The sequence below is a fragment of the Dendropsophus ebraccatus genome, chromosome 9 (genome assembly GCF_027789765.1).
Source record: "Dendropsophus ebraccatus isolate aDenEbr1 chromosome 9, aDenEbr1.pat, whole genome shotgun sequence".
NCBI lineage: Eukaryota > Metazoa > Chordata > Amphibia > Anura > Hylidae > Dendropsophus > Dendropsophus ebraccatus.
This window is the reverse complement of record NC_091462.1, coordinates 101,523,406-101,540,491: the sequence shown is the minus strand read 5'-3', so window position 1 is coordinate 101,540,491 and position 17,086 is coordinate 101,523,406. Positions and strand designations below refer to the sequence as shown.

At 45.6% G+C, this 17,086-nt stretch overlaps 1 protein-coding gene across 3 annotated transcripts in view; it reads left to right on the top strand.

Annotated features, from left to right (window-relative positions):
* Window positions 1-17,086, top strand: part of CAPN15 (calpain 15) — a 45,253-nt gene that overhangs the window by 1,394 nt on the left and 26,773 nt on the right. Inside the window, exon 1 of one of the 3 annotated variants that reach the window (XM_069982105.1) lies at window positions 1,654-1,697. The exons of 1 other annotated variant lie outside the window; for it this stretch is intronic. In XM_069982105.1, the coding sequence (XP_069838206.1) occupies window positions 1,690-1,697 (8 nt within the window). In that variant the 5' untranslated portion in view covers window positions 1,654-1,689. Of the gene's footprint in view, window positions 1-1,653; window positions 1,698-2,503; window positions 2,563-17,086 lie in introns of those variants that run through there. One more of the 3 variants, XM_069982107.1, reaches the window with a different exon arrangement.

Below are 17,086 nucleotides of genomic sequence, written 5' to 3'. Positions count from 1 at the left end.
CCCCTGTACAAGACACCCCATCATCTGATACCTCCCTGTACAAGACACCCCATCACCCCCCACACCCCCCTGTACAAGACACCCCATCACCCCCCACACCCCCCTGTACAAGACACCCCATCATCCCCCACACCCCCCTGTACAAGACACCCCATCATCTCATACCCCCCTGTACAAGACACCCCATCATCCCCCACACACCCTTGTACAAGACACCCCATCATCCCCCACACCCCCCTGTACAAGACACCCCATCATCTGATACCCCCCTGTACAAGACACCCCATCATCCCCCACACCCCCCTGTACAAGACACCCCATCATCTGATACCCCCCTGTACAAGACACCCCCCCCTGTACAAGACACCCCATCATCTGATACCCCCCTGTACAAGACACCCCATCATCCCCCACACCCCCTGTACAAGACACCCCATCATCTGATACCCCCCTGTACAAGACACCCCATCATTCCCCACACACCCCTGTACAAGACACCCATCATCCCTCACACACCCCTGTACAAGACACCCCATCATCTGATACCCCCCTGTACAAGACACCCCATCATCTGATACCCCCCTGTACAAGACACCCCATCATCCCCCACACCCCCCTGTACAAGACACCCCATCATCTGATACCCCCCCCTGTACAAGACACCCCATCATCCCCCACACCCCCCTGTACAAGACACCCCATCATCTGATACCTCCCTGTACAAGACACCCCATCACCCCCCACACCCCCCTGTACAAGACACCCCATCACCCCCCACACCCCCCTGTACAAGACACCCCATCATTCCCCACACACCCCTGTACAAGACACCCATCATCCCTCACACACCCCTGTACAAGACACCCCATCATCTGATACCCCCCTGTACAAGACACCCCATCATCTGATACCCCCCTGTACAAGACACCCCATCATCCCCCACACACCCCTGTACAAGACACCCCATCATCTGATACCCCCCTGTACAAGACACCCCATCATTCCCCACACACCCCTGTACAAGACACCCATCATCCCTCACACCCCCCTGTACAAGACACCCCATCATCTGATACCCCCCTGTACAAGACACCCCATAATCTGACACCCAGCCCCCAGAGTACAAGACACCCCATCATGCGATACCTATCCCCAAGTGCAAGACACCCCATCATCCCCCACCCACCCGCTGAGTGCAAGACACCCCACCCACCCCGTGTATGTGCGTGTAATATATATATGTATGTGTGTGTTTGTGTGACGCCTGACGATGTTTTATGAGCCCGTGTACGGGTAAAGTTCAGAGAGCCATTAACTTCTTTGCTGACATCGGGCTCCCCTCCATAAGGAAGGTGCTATATGCCCATGTTTATGGACTGTGCCCGGTATGGCAGCTCAGCACTATTCCAGAACACACCAATACCAGAAACATCCAATGGACAGGGGTGGCGCTGTTTACAGTTTTTTTTTTTGTGTGTGTGTGTGGTGGGGGGGGGGGATTGGGTTCTTGTCCTTGTCCCCTCTCGCCCTCATGTTAGTCGTATATCCTGTTCTGAGGTTTACAGGGTGTTGTGGGCGTTCCGTCACTGTACATAGTACCTTATCTCCCCTCACACTTGGAGGTTTTACCAGTGCACTTCTCCATTTCTGAAATGAAGAGTCGGCGTCCGGTTCCTCCTGGACTATCTAATGGAGGGGTATGTTTATTTATCGGTCCTGGTGGACAATGTGGGGTGTATATGTGCCCCCCTGATTGTGCTGGGGCAGGATGCACCGTGTGCCCTTTAGTGCCCACTAGAGGAGAGATGTGGTATTGTATGTTGTCTATAAACGGCTGTGCTGAGTCTTCCAGTGCCAGAGTGACTCTTAGAAGTGGGGTGGCACCCTAGTTAGGACCCCCCTTTAAGACCGCCATGTTGCTAGGAACTTTCTTATGTGGGGAGTTGTCAGCAAGGTCGTCCCAGTGTAGAACTAGCGGTTACCCTTCCCTGACCCCCAGCTCCTTGCAAAACAGCTCCTCGTATCTCCGCTTCCCATACTCCCGTGAGTGTGACGTTATGGGGCTGTAAACCTAGAAGTCTCCGCTGTATGAGCAGGAAATACCAAGTCTGTGTATTATCTCTATAAAATACTGAGTCATCTGCCATCTGATCTGCTGCTCCTCAGGACATGTCTACGTAAGAGAAGCCATGGAGCGAGCAGTACTGTACAGTCAACGTTACTTTACTATGGAATTAGCGGCACCTGATAGGTGCCAGATTATCGGATATTATGTGTTATTGGGCTCTTATAGGAAAGCACATAAAATAAGGTATGGACGGCAAATGCACTATGGCCGTCCAGCTGTTGCGAAACTACAATTTCCATCATGCCCGGACAGCCGAAGGCTGTCCGGGCATGATGGAAATTGTAGTTTCGAAACAGTTAGAGGGCCAAAGCTTCCCTGTCCCTGCATTATGGCTATTGATGTTATTGGTAGCCGGGTGTTGTACGGTTGCCTTGGCAACTGTATCACCCAGTGTGGCCCTGTGTCTCTCAACACCCTAGGGTTTAATATTACAGGTATCTTTAAAGTCCTATCAGTTGTGTATACTATCTGTACCAATATATACTTCATAGAGGTAGGCCTAAAGCCTGAGGCTGCTTTACTAAGGGATCTTATAGTCATTTCTGTTGTCATGGAGATCTTTTTAGAGCACCACCTACATCAGGGGTGCACAACCTACTGTTGCAAAACTACAACTTCCATCATGCCTGGACACTCTTTGGCTGGAGCGCCAAGTTTCCCTGTCCCTGCACTATGGCAATTGATGTTACTGGTACAACTAGCCGGGCGTTGTACGGTTGCCTTGGCAACTGTATCACCCAGCGTGGCCCTGTGTCTCTCCACGCCACAGGGTTTAATATTACAGGTTACATTAAAGGCCTATTAGTTGTGTATGCTATCTGTACTGATATATAATTCATTGACTTAGGCCCAAAGCCTGAGGCTGCTTTACTGAGGAGTCTTATAGTAATTTCTGTTGTCATGGAGATCTCTTTGGAGCACCATCTACATCCGGGGCGCACAACCTACTGTTGTGAAACTACAATTCCCGCCATGCCTGGACACTCATTGGCAGTCCAGGCATGATGGGAATTGTAGTTTTGCAACATGAAGGCTCATTCGGTCCACTGCTATGTCTCCCACTTCTCCCATATACATGAAGGCTCGGCTCGGCTAAGCTGAGGCCCCTCCCCCACACACATTAGGTGGGCAAAATCGGCGTGTTCGACACGTCTAATGTGTATGGCCGTCTTTAGTATGTGCTGTAAATGAGGGCTTGATGCCATACAAGGTAACCATGACAAAACAGCTAGGGTGATATGTTTCTTCAGAATCTCTCAGTAGTGCAGCCTCAGGCTTTGGGCCTGTAACTTCAAATGATCATATTTCAGCATAAAAGTGAGATATTAAAATGTGGTTTTTATACATTTATTATGCACAAAAATAGTAATGGATTTGTTAAGGTTCATTTTAGAGCTTTAAAGGGGTAGTTCACCAAAATAAAATTTCTTACAAATCAACTGGTGCCAGAGATCTGTAATTCACTTGTCTCCTGTCGGCTGCTGTATGTCCTGCGGGAAGCGGTATTCTTTTCAGTCTGTAGAGCAGGAGAGGATTTGGTACTGTTCTGGACAGTTCCTGACACGAAAAGAGGGGGCAGCAGAGAGCACTGTCTCAGACTGGAGAGAATACACCACTTCCTGCAGGACCTACAGCAGCTCATAAGTATTGGAAGACTTAGGATTTTTTTAATAGAAGTAAATTACAAATCTTTGGCACATTCTGGCACCAGTTCATTTGAAAGAACAAACATTTTGGTGAACAAGCCCTTTAACTTTCCCAGCTGGCCTAGTGATGTTTAGCTGTCAGGGCACACTGGGAGTTGTAGTTTTTCAATACCTGAATTCTGCCAGTTAACCTGGCCTAAGCGGCCTCACCATCTACGGGGGCCACATTCAGCCCTGTCTATACTGCGTAGTATTACGCGACTCGTGACAAGTATATAGCAGTGTCATCTGGTGAATACAATGACAATGGAGGCCGTGAGGTAAAATCTTACAGGTTCACAAAATATAAAGCGCGTGATCACAGGGTCCCACGTCCTTGGTGCTTTATGTTCGGGAAGAATAGGTATGGTGTTGAGATGTGAGCTGGTCCTATAGGGGGAGGGATACAATGACAAGCCATATTGCAGACCGCACATGAATAGAGTCCGGGGGAGGTATTGACCTCACAATGCGAGCCGGCTGTCTCCAGCAGGTTAGTGCGGGGGAGGGAGCGATTGAGCGATAAAAGGGTATCATCTTCTTGGCGGATTCTGTGTGCATGTGCAGAAGCATTGCCTACGAGAAAGGAAACACATGCAATTCATTCCTGAAGGCGTCACTGAAGCATGTGGATGAAAAAGTTAAAGGGGTTATCCACTTTTTGTTAAAAGGTTCCAATGATCACAGTTTGTCCCACAGCTGGGGTCCCTATAGATCAGCTGTGATCGACTATGGAACCTTGTAAAAAGTGTGTAGTTTCTCTACAGCACCACCACAGGAGAAATGAAGCATTACACCCTTCCTATTAAAATCTGTGAGATGTTTGTGTAATGCGTGGACGTCCCAAGTCCTCCAAAGAGAGAGACGCTCTTTGTAGTCACTCACCACTTTGGCTAATATTTGGGGTGGTTGTCAAAGCAGTGAGGGACTACAAAGAGTGTCTCCCTGTATAATCCTTAGGGAGTTTCCTGTGTGTTGGCGCTGCAAGGGACAGGTAGGTTGGGAACAAGTGATCAGGTTAGGTTGTGCTGTGAGTGACAACCACCTACACATACTTACCACTTACAGAGGAGCCTGTGGACTTGACAATGTCATTTAGGGCAGGTGGTGGTAGTATTATTTTGCCCGGATACTGACTGCGACTGTGATTGCATCCATTTCTGTGTAACATGTGGGTGGCAATGCTCTCGAGGCCTTGATGTTGATTTCATCAGACGCCTGGCATAGGAAGGTGACGTGGCGGCATAGGCAGTGTGAATGTTAAATCCCTGTCAGGGTCGAGCAGTGTTTTCTGATATTGCAGCTCAGTTCCATTAAAGTAAATGGTTTGGAACTGTGGCTAGATGTGACAATGATGTTAGATGAAGACTTCATCCTAGACTTTCCCTCGAAATGAACAAGAGACATGTAATTGAGTGATAAAAAATGAACAGAAATGAGACATTTTGCACAGGGTTAATTCTCTCGTCTTCCATTTGTGACTGAAAGACAGGTGAGGGGGCTGCAAAGCATATAGCACAGGGTTCTTTTACTGTAGATACCGTACAGGCAGACTGAGATGGAGAAACGGAGGAAAATGGCTCATCTACTGTGTGTGTGTGTGTGTGTGTGTGTATATATATATATATATATATATATATATATATACACACACATACAGTGGTGCCTTGGATTACGAGCATAATTCGTTTCGGGCCGCGCTTGTAATCCAAATCCACTCTTATACCAAAGCAAAATTTCCCATAAAAAATCATAGAAATGCAGACAATTGGTTTCACACCCCAAAAATAATGATTTATTATTCTGAATAACATGTAAAACAAATGAAACAAACATTCAGAAACAGCAGAATCTGTGATATTATAAGTTACTGTACAGTAATGGAGATGATGGGAAACACAAGGGCGGACAGAGACTGCAGGGAGCATGAAGGAATGAGCAGGGAAAATGTGGGGACATACATGCAGCGCTCTCTGTCCGGGGAGAGAGGTTACCTCCACAGTCCTGTCCCCTGATGTAAGCCCCAGCCTGAGGTGGATCTGCCATGATTTGCAAGGTGAGGGAGACTTCCTGGGTCAGAGTACAGTGCTGTAGACCCCACTCCCGCTCCCACCCAGTACAGGGAGCTCTTAAACCAAAGCAATGCTCTTAAACCAAGTCACAATTTTGAAAAACTGTGAGCTCTTAAACCAAAATGCTCTCAATCCAAGTTATTCTTGAACCAAGGGTACCATTGTATATATGTTTCTTACGGTGTGTTTACACAGACAGATATATCTGACAGATTTTTTAAGCCAAAGCCAGGAATGGATTTGAAAAGAGGAGAAATTTTAGTCTTTCCTTTATGACCTGTTCCCTGTTTATAGACTGTTTCTGGCTTTGGCGTCATAAACCTGTCTATGTAAACGCACCATTATGCTTTGGAAGTAATCACAGATTTTCTTGATGTCGTGTTACGTCAATGGGGTCCTAAACAAAGTTGAATTGCTTTGTAATTGTCTTTTATTAAAAGCTTTTGGCAGCTTCATGCTACCATATTATCTGTAGTACTGGGGTGTCTCTGTGCTGCCCCCTCTGGCAGTGTTGGGACTCACTGCTAGAGAATCTCCCTGCTGCTATTCAGCTTTGCTACATGCCGACTCCCTTCCTGTAGACATGGTTACTGTGTAGGAATCGGCATGATGCATGGTTAAAGGGGTACTCCAGCAAAAATCTTATGAAAAAAAAAAAGTTATGTAGATTTGTAATTTACTCCTATTTAAAAATCTCAAGCCTTCCCATTCTTATCAGCTGCTGTATGCTCTGCGGGAAATGTTGTTTTCTTTCCAATCTCACATGGTGCTCTCTGCTGCCACCTCTGTCCATGTCAGGAACTGTCCAGAGCAGCAGCAAATTCCCATAGAAAACATCTCCGGCTCTGGAAAGTTCCTCACATGGACAGAGGCGGTGGCAGGGAGCACTGTGTCAGACTGGAAAGAAAAAAAACACTTCCTGTAGGACATACAGCAGCTGATAAGTATGGGAAGACTGGAGTTTTTTTAAACAGAAGTAAATTACAAATCTATATAACTTTTTGAAACCAGTTGATTTGACAGAAATTTTTTTAGCGGGTTAACCACTTTAATAGCAGCAAGTTTTCTTTAGGAGATTCTCTAGCAGTGAGTCCCAACATGGCCAGAGGGGGCAGCACAGAGACCTCTCTGCACTACAGATAGTATGGTAGCACAGAGCTGTCAAAAAGGTTAACACTTTTTATAAAGATAAATGACAAAGTTGGAAAACATTGTAAAACCAGATACTATCCTGTGGAGCAGCCCTTTAAGTGGTCCGGGCCTCCATCATATAATGAGGTAGTAAACATGGATGACACAAGCTAAAAAATATAAAAAGGGAACCCAAACAGGAAAAGAGCAGAAGCTGCAGAGGGTGGACGCAGCTGTCAGGAAGCCTACAATAGAAGAGGAGTGATTTACAGGGTGCAGGGTGACCCAGTCCTTGTGTATATAGGCCGGTGTCCAGACCAGAACATAAGAAGGCTCAGAAAACATACGGCTGTGTCTTGGTCACAAGGGTGGTCCGAAGCATTTTTCAAGCAAGTGATCATGTCACAAAACTGTACCACCGACTGGTTAAATGAGCACTTTACCTTTGACATGTCCTAGAGACTTTGGATCTGTCAGGGTCTGGGTGTTCAGAGAAGTGCCTGGCTAAGCGCTTCACTCCCTGGCTTTGTGCAGCAGACACTCTCCATTGTAAACCTATAAAGTCTGTCTCCTACAACAAGATGGAGATGGCATTAATCCAGGGAGAGAGAGAAGCCCTTAGCTAAGAGCTTCTTCCAGCTCATTGTACCGATTGGTGACGTCTGAACACCCAGGGCCAGAGATGTCAAAAGTATTTTTAAAGCGATATGGACATATTAACTTTTTGCCTTGTGACCACTTAAAGGGGTATTCTAATATGAGGTAAAAAAAAAAAAAAAAAAGCAATAATTCGCCCAATCGATCGTTTAACGATTTTGAAGCAACGATTTGTTTTTTATAACGATCAGCATTTAGATGAATAAATCGTTAGAAAATGAAAAATCGTTATTGCGATCGTTTTGAAGATCGCTTAAGCCCATCTTACACATAGGGTGAGTCTTTGAAAGACTGTTTACACGAAGCGATCTGCGAATTTTTAGCGAACGACGATTTGAGAACATGTCGAAAGATCAAAATGAACGATTTCTCGCTTGTCGCTTGATCGTTGTGTTTACACTGAACGATTATCGCTCAAATGCGATCGGTATTGCAAAAATTCGTGTAAATGCAGCATTAATGGTGTGTTTGCACGGAGCAATTATCGTTCGAATTTTTGCGATAACGATCGCATTTGAGCGATAATCTGCTTGTGTAAACAGCAAACTATCAAGTGATGAGCGAGAAATTGTTCATCGTGATCTTTCAACATGTTCTCAAATCGTTGTTGGTCGTTCGCTAAAAATTCGCAGATCGCTTTGTGTAAACAGTCTTTCAAAGATTCACCTATGTGTGAGATGGGTTTAAGCGATCTTAAAACGATATATCATTCCATCTAATGGTCCGTTTACACAGAGCGATAATGGAACGATTAACGATTTCGAAGTAACAATGTTTTTTTGTAACTATCAGCGTTTAGACAGAACGATATATCGTTTGGAAAAATCGTTATTGCGATTGTTTTAAGATCGCTTAAGCCTATCTGACACATAGGGTAAATTGGTAAAAGACTGTTCACACAAAGCGATCTGCGAATTTTTAACCAACGACTATTTGAGAACATGTTGAAAGATCCTAAGGACCGATTTCTCGCTCATCGCTTGATCGCACAGTGTTTACACGAGGTGATTATCGCTCAAATGCGGTTGTGATCACGAAAATTTGAACGGTAAATGTTCCGCGTAAACGCAGCATTAAGGCCGTTTATTTCCTGATTGCACCTTGTTACTCTTTAGAGGTGCGGAGACCATCTGAAGTCTTACGTAACTATTTCTAGATACCAGCTGTTGGTAACCGTACACACTAGAGAAGACTTGTAAGGTCAGAGGGTCCCGCTATCGTATTTCAGCCCGTGGTCTAGACAGTTTGGGTGGGAATTAAAAGTCACCGTGCCAGGATGTGGAAATGGATACACTGGGGGAGATTTATCAAACATGGTGTAAAGTGACACTGGCTCAGTTGCCCCCAGCAACCAATCAGATTCCACCTTTCATTTTCCAAAGAGTCTGTAAGGAATGAAAGGTGGAATCTGATTGGTTGCTAGGGGCAACTGAGCCAGTTTCACTTTACACCATGTTTGATAAATCTCCCCCACTGTGTTTGTCTGGTAAGGGGGCGGAGCATGACTTATGGAACCCTGTGTCATGCCCCACCCCCTCAGACATGAAACAGTGCTCCAGTTTTGTCTGAAAAGGATCTAACAGGTTTACCTCAAACCTACCATTCCATGGCAGTGTAAGGGCCCTATTCCACCGGACGATTATCTTTCAGATTATCGTTAAATCGTTCGAATCTAAACAATAATCGTTCGGTTGAATAGCAGTTAACGATTAACGACCGAACGAGAAATCGTTGATCGCTTTATAAGACCTGGACCTATTTTTATCGTTGCTCGTTCGCGAAATGTTCTCAAATCGTTCGCATTGAATAAGACATCGTTCGGTCGTTCGCAATAGATACGAACGCAATAGCGAATAAATAGCGGAGAAAAAAACGATCGCAATTACGATCATAAGTAACGATTATCGTTCCATGGAAATGAGTGAACGTTTTCAGGTCTTACGCAATAGCGGTCGTTTGAGATCGTTAATGCAAACGATAATCGTCCGGTGGAATAGGGCCCTAAAGCATGGTGGAGAAAGAGAGAAGTTTTCTTTTGTGGCCCTCCAGTTGTTGCAAAACTACAATTCCGAAGGCTGTCAGGGCATGCTGGGAATTGTAGTTTTGCAACAGCTGGAGGGTTATGCTCTGTATTAAAAGCTGGGTGACACAACTAAGGGTGTTATTACACTGGCCGATAGGGGCCCGATAATACCTGTAAACGAGCGCCGATCTGCTAGACTGGGTCTGTTACACAGCCCGATAATCGTTTAACAAGGGCTGCAGGGACATCGTTACCGATGTCCTTGCAGCCCTTGTTTAAACTGTATACATTACCTATCCAGGCTGTAGGGCTCCTCTTCCTCTGTGCTTCTCCCCAGGTCCACGTGCTCCAGCTTTAGAGCGGCCTGTCTCAGCTGACAGGCCGCTCAGCCAATCACTGGCCGTGGTGGTCCTGGCCTGTGATTGGCCGCTCTGAAGCTGGAGCGCGCGGGACTCGGGGAGAAGCACAGAGGAAGAGGAGCCCTACAGCCTGGATAGGTAATGTATTCTTCTTTGCTAATCATCAGCGCCGGCCGTGCTTCGCTATTACACGTAGGGGTGCACGGTCGACGCCCGACGATTATAGGTCAGAACCTATATCAACGATCAGCCGATGACAACGATCATCAGCTGACCGTTGTCATTATTACACAGAACAATAATCGGCCGCTTATCGTTCCATGTAATAGTGGCTGGCTGGGGGGGTGTAACGCCTATGTCATCAGCTGTCACCCAGCTTTCCTAGTAGCAGACATACAGGATTTCCAGTATATCCAGTTTCTGGATTTTCACACACTTACGGCAGTGGAAGGGAAAATCCGTGAAGTTTTACATGCCGTGAATCCTTGCTGCGTTTCCTCCTTCGTGTCAATGATTAATTTGCACACTTCAATGAAACCTGTAAACTTCCTGATACCTGATCGTCTGAACACACAGCCTATTCCCGGCTCTTCTGAAGTCCCACATTATATCACAGATCTATGCAGGATTATCAGACCTTCCACATGATTAGATGTCGGATTATCGGACAGGTACTGCTAGAAAGCGCCAGAGATTTGTAATTTACTTCTATTAAAAAAAATCTCAAGTCTTCCAGTACTTATCAGCTGCTGTATGTCCTGTAGGAAGTCATGTATTATTTCCAGTCTGGAGAGCAGGAGAGGTTTTCTATGGGGATTTGCTACTGCTCATGGACAGAGGTGGCAGCAGAGAGCAATGTGTCAGACTGAAAAGAATACACCACTTCCTGCAGGACATACATTAGCCATTAAAGGGGTTATCCAGTGAAAATCTTTTTCTTTCAAATCAACTAGTTTTAGAAAGTTATATACATTTGTAATTTATTTCTATTTAAAAATATCAAGCCTTCACTGCTGTATGCCCTGCAGGAAGTGGTGTTTTCTTTTCAGTCAGAGACAGTGCTCTCTGCTGCCACTTCTGTCCCTAACCGGAACTGTCCAGAGCAGCAGCAAATCCCCATAGAAAACCTCTCCTGCTTGGACAGAGGTGGCAGCAGAGAGCACTGTGTCAGACTGGAGAGAATACACCACTTCCTGCAGGGCATGCAGCAGCTGATAAGTATGGGAAGACTGGAGATTTTTCAATAAAAGTAAAATTACCAAACTGAAACTATCTGAAACCAGTTGATTTGAAAGAAAAATAAATTTTCGGCTGGATAACCCCTTTAACTACCGTAAGAGGAGATTTAAAAAAAATAAATAAAAGTAAATTCATATTTCTGGCAAGTTCCAACACCAGTTGATTTTAAAGAATAATATACGCCCTGCAGTAATATAATATTTAGTTTACAACCTGAGAACACCTCAGTCTCCTATCGTATATGTATACTGTAAGCAAACAATACAGTTCCACTGTAGTTATCTGGAAACCATCAGCAAGCAGTCCATCCGCTGTTGGCAAGGGGTACTAGGATTGTAGTGAACCGGTCCGACCACATATAGAAGCCATAGTTAGAGTAAAGTGAACGAAAACCATGTGAACACTTGGAAAAAGCACTGCTTAAAGGGGTTGTCCAGGTTTGGGAATAGTAGACTACATGGAGCACTGCAAAGATGGTTATTGCTGATGCCAAGAGATCCAGGGAGCATCCCCAGATGAGATCATGTGCCTATGGTGCCAGGTGTTGGCAGTGCCACTACAGGACAGCAGCCCCTAGGGGAGTATATAGCAGCAGATAGATCCCGTACAGATGTGTCTGTAATCCCCCTGTGACACTGACTTTGGCATGGAGTGGGGTCTCGCAGCTGCCGTCACAAGCTGGGGCCCCATTCTCTGAGGCTCGCGGAGCTATAGGAAGACATCTGTGCTTGGTGATTGTAGGAAATGATACCAAGTGCAGCAAGGGGTTAATGCGGGGAGTCCTGTCTTCTGGCTACATGACATTTCGAGAAGGTAGAAGTGTATGGGCCCCTGCACAGATGTGCTGACCAGAGGGGCCAGTCCTGTCTGCGTCTCTAGGGTCCGGACCGTGGATTCTTCATGTTAATGTACAACTTTCAGATGACTAAAAAAATTCCGTTCTGCTACTTCTTAAAGGGTCCCTTATAATCATTACTGTCACTTTAAAAAAACAAACAAACAACTTTTGACATGAGACCCTCACCAGTCATTAGACATAGGCAAATGCATCCTGTCTCCTGGAATGAGTGCCAGAGGGTGAAGCACACAGCTGTACACTTCTCCCAGCTATATCTAGAGATTGCTGAAGGTCTCTGCCCCAAGACCCCGAACGAATAAAACTTGTAAGACGGAAGACTGTAACATTAAAGGGGTTGTTCAGCGAAAATCTTTTTCTTTCAAATCAACCGGTGTCAGAAAGTTATATAGATTTGTAATTTACTTCTATTAAAAAAAAATATCAAGTATTCCCATACTTATCAGCTGCTGTATGTCCTGCAGGAAATGTTGTTTTATTTTCAGTCTGACACAGTGCTCTCTGCTGACATCTCTGGCCGAGACAGGAACTCTGTCTTGTTTTTCTATGAATCCCCATTTAAAACCTCTCCTGCTCAGGACAGTTCCTGTCTCAGCCAGAGGTGGCAGCAGAGAGCACTGTGTCAGACTGAAAATAAAACACCACTTCCTGCAGGACATACAGCAGCTAATAAGTATGGAAAGACTTGAGATTTTTAAAAAGAAGTAAATTACAAATCTATATAACTTTCTGACACCAATTGATTAGAAAGAAAAAGATTTTCACTGGACAACCCCTTTAAGCTGATCACAAAGTACCCCTGTGCTGGAAACTTAAGCGATCAGCTGATCGGGGTGGGAATTCTGCAGTAAGGGCAGGTTCACACTATGGAATTCTCGCGGACAATGTCCGCGGAATTCCATCAGCTGTCCGCCCGCACATCTGGGCGCCTTTCCGCCGGCTCCATAGACACCATTCTATGGGCTGGCGTATTCCGCTATACGCTGAAAGAAGTGTCATGTCACTTCTTTCAGCGGATTGCGGAATACGCGGCCCATAGAATGGTGTCTATGGAGCCGGCGGAAAAGCGTGCGCCCGTGCGGGCGAACAGCTGACGGAATTCCGCGGACATTGTCCGCGAGAATTCTGTAGTGTGAACCCGCCCCTAAGGGTCTGTGCACTCTACGAAATTGCCACGTATAACCTGCGGCGTATGCACGCACCCTAAGGGCGACATGTATCATCCGGTGTACGGATGATTTTCGGCGGAAAGTGCTGATTTGCTTATTTTTTTTATTCGCAAATGGCCGATTTGCGAATAAAATATTCGCAAATCGGCACTTTCCGCCGAGTACGCGGGGGGGCGGGGAGGGGGTGTGAAGGGGGCGGAACGGAGTCCGTGCGATTCACCATCCGTTCTGCCAAAAGATACGCCCAAAACCTACTCCAGTCCTCAGCTGCCGTAGGTTTTCGGCTGTGCGCACCAACACGCACGGGATTTATGTAGAGGCAGTCTGCCTCTACATAAATCCCTGTAGCGCCGGAGATGCGGGGACATTTATAAGTCCGGCGTAAAAAACGCATGACTTATTAAATGTCCCCCTAAGTGTTTAATTTTCACTGCAGCGCCACCACAGGAGAAATACGGTATTACATTGGTCCATTCACATCACTGGGTTGTCTGTGTAATACAGGACAGGTCCTCCTGTGGGAGAGACGCTCTTTGTTACCAGTGTCCATTCTAGCCAAGGTATGAGGATTAAAGGGGTTGTCCAGCGAAAATCTTTTCTTTTCATTTCAATTGGTTTCAGAAAGTTATATAGATTTGTAATTTACTTCTATTTTAAAAGCTCAAGTCTTCCCATATTTATCAGCTGCTGTATGCCCTGCAGGAAGTGTTATTTTCTTTTCAGTATGACACAGTGCTCTCTGCTGCCACCTGTCCATGCCAGGAACTGTGCAGAGCAGCAGCAAATCCCCATAGAAAACCTCTCTTGCTCTGGACAGTTCCTGGCATGGACAGAGGTGGCAGCAGAGAGAACTGTGTCAGACTGAAAAGAGTACACCACTTACTGCAGGACATACAGCAGCTGATAAGTACTGGATATTTTCTAATAGAAGTAAATTACAAATCTTTATAACTTTCTGACATCAGTTAATTTGATAACCCCTTTAATGTATCAGGTAAAATATGGACCCTACGGCAGAGGAGCGTTTGTCACCTTCAAAACCACTGCAAGGAACACTATATTCAAAGTTTTTGAGTGAGGGATCCTGGTAGTCAGTCCCCCACCATTCTAGTATTACCACCTTTCCATATTTGCTATAGTCCGGGTTACCCCTTTAAGGTGCCCGCTCGGCTCTGTTGAGGAAAGAATATAAGCAGACGCTTCTGGAACAAAGGATTAGACCAATAAGAACCTGCCTGATCCATCACCTTCTGACTAAAGTGGTGGCACTGCCAACTAATGTCTCCTGTCTACAACCATAGGTACCTGAAGTGCCCATGGCGGTGGAGGAGGATCGCCTGGGATTAGACACAAACAGCACCACTCCTATTCGGTGGCCGTGTCTGTTATTACAGTATTCGCTTAAATAGGAATGAGCTGCAATACCAGATGTGACCTGCAGAATAGAGTGGCGCTGTTTCTAACAAAAAACAAATATCCTGTTTCTGGAAACCCCTGTATGTGCCATAAATGAGGCGTCTGTCATAGCTGGTATTGCCCTTTAAATGCCTGTTCTTCTATATGTCTCTTCCATGTGTCTGTATGTCGTCTGAGGGCCCGCTGTTAGTTAATATTTTATTTTAGTAGGATGCCATGTATTTTTCATTGCTCTACATCAGTTTATCCTCGAAATCTGTATGTACGAGGCATGGCGGCTGCAGATCCAAGACTTGCAGGAGCGTCTGCAGCCATGCCAGCGCCTGTCATACGTCTGTCAGGGGGTAATGCCAAGCGCTCAATGCTAATTCTGCTTGTGTTGGCATTATTCGGCGACACGGTTTTAGTATTATTCCCGTATAATAAGTCTGCCCCAGGCAGCCTGGCTGTCAGCGCCCACACTTTCGGACATGATTGTGTACAGGCCTAGTACAGAGGAGCGGTTGCCCATAGCAACCAATCAGATTCCAGCTTTTAATCCGCAGAGGCCTTTTCAAAAATAAAAGATGGAAGCTGATTGGTTGCTATGGGCAACTGCTGTACTGGTCGTGTACATGAGGCTTGGTAAATGTCCTCCATAGTGCAATTCCTCCTGCCTGTAAGGACTACTGAAGCCGTAAAACAGGGATGAGGAACCTTGGGCCTCCAGCTGTTGCAAAACTACAATTCCCATCATACCTGGACAGCCAACGGCATGATGGGAATTGTAATTTTGCAACAGCTGGAGGCCCGAAGGTTCCCCATCCCTGACTTAAAGGAACTCTTAGGCTACGTTCACACAGTGACAAACAACGGCCGCTGTTTTACATGTACATCCACCCAATACCGGCTGAACATTACTTTAAAATCATTGCGATCCGGCCGCCATATGGGTGTGACTGACAATCAGTAAAGCATTGATTCTCACTCACTCAACGGCCACACGCTGTGTGAACAGTCAGTCATTTCTGACTGCTGTTATGAAACAACGGACGGAAATAATTGATAGGTCAATTATTTGTGCGGCCGTATTGAACAACAGCCGTCGTTCGATACACTCAGTGAACAACGGCCATTATTTCAATAGATTTCAATGGTGGTAATTTTTTTTCTGACAAGAACGGCCATTCTTGTTAGAAAAAAAATACCGTGTGAGAGGATTAGGACATCTGTCAGCAGGCTGCTCACCGTATGTATTTAGATGTCTACTCAAGACACATCGCCCCAATGTCACCTCTAAATATTTGGGGCACTGTACTGCACCCTGTTACCTTTTTTTTTTTTTTTTTTTTTTTTTTTTTTCTAGTTTCCATCTTTGCTAAAAGAGAAATTGCCTTTTTGGACTGAATTTGGTTGATTGATGCTGGAGTGTAAAGCATGGCAGATAGGAGGAGTAGTCCAGTGGTCCCTTACCTGTTTCAAAACTACAACTCCCATCATGTTGAGTACTACCATGGCATGATGGGAGTTGTAGTTTTGCAATAGCTGGAGCCCCATAGGTTGGTGGGACGACCCAGCTGTTGTAAAAGTACAATTTTCATTAAAATCTAATGGTGCGTTTACACAGAGAGATTTATCTGACAGATTTTTGAAGCCAAAGTCAAGAATGGATTTGAAAAGAGGAGAAATCTCAGACTTGTTCCTTGTTAATAGTCTATTCCTGGCTTTGTCTTCAAAAATCTGTCAGATAATTCTCTCCATTAGCTTTGGCTGTCCAGACGTGATGGGTATTGCAGTTTTGCAATAGCTGGAGGGCCGCAGTTTCCCCATCCCTGCTGTAGATCATAGCCCTAAACCATGGCTGCAATGCAGTGTAAAGCATGGTGGTGAAGTAGAATGATCCCAGCTATATTAATGTTCCCCCAATTTCGGCACTCTAACTATTGCAAAGCTACAACTCCTAATATGCTTCTGCAAAAGCTTGAGAGCCACTGGTTAGGGAACACTATATAGTAGACAATGTAGCTCAAGACCATTGCTGAAAGTCATTGTATAGACAATAGATGGGGAACCTTTGGCCCTCCAGCTGTTGCAAAACTACAATTCCCATCATGCCTGGACAGCCAAAGCTTCGCTTTGGCTGTCCAGGCATGATGGGAATTGTAGTTTTGCAACATCTGGAGAGCCGTAGGTTCCCCATCTCTGGTATAGACCCTACCTCCTAGGACAGGTGCACTTTAAGAACATGATTCATGGACATGCGGTGATCCAGCCAGAAGCTTCATAGGAGGTGTTCCCCAATACACATAAGCTGCTAGATCCGCACTGACTGGCATTTATTAACAGGAAGCCGTGGGATGTTGTACTCACTT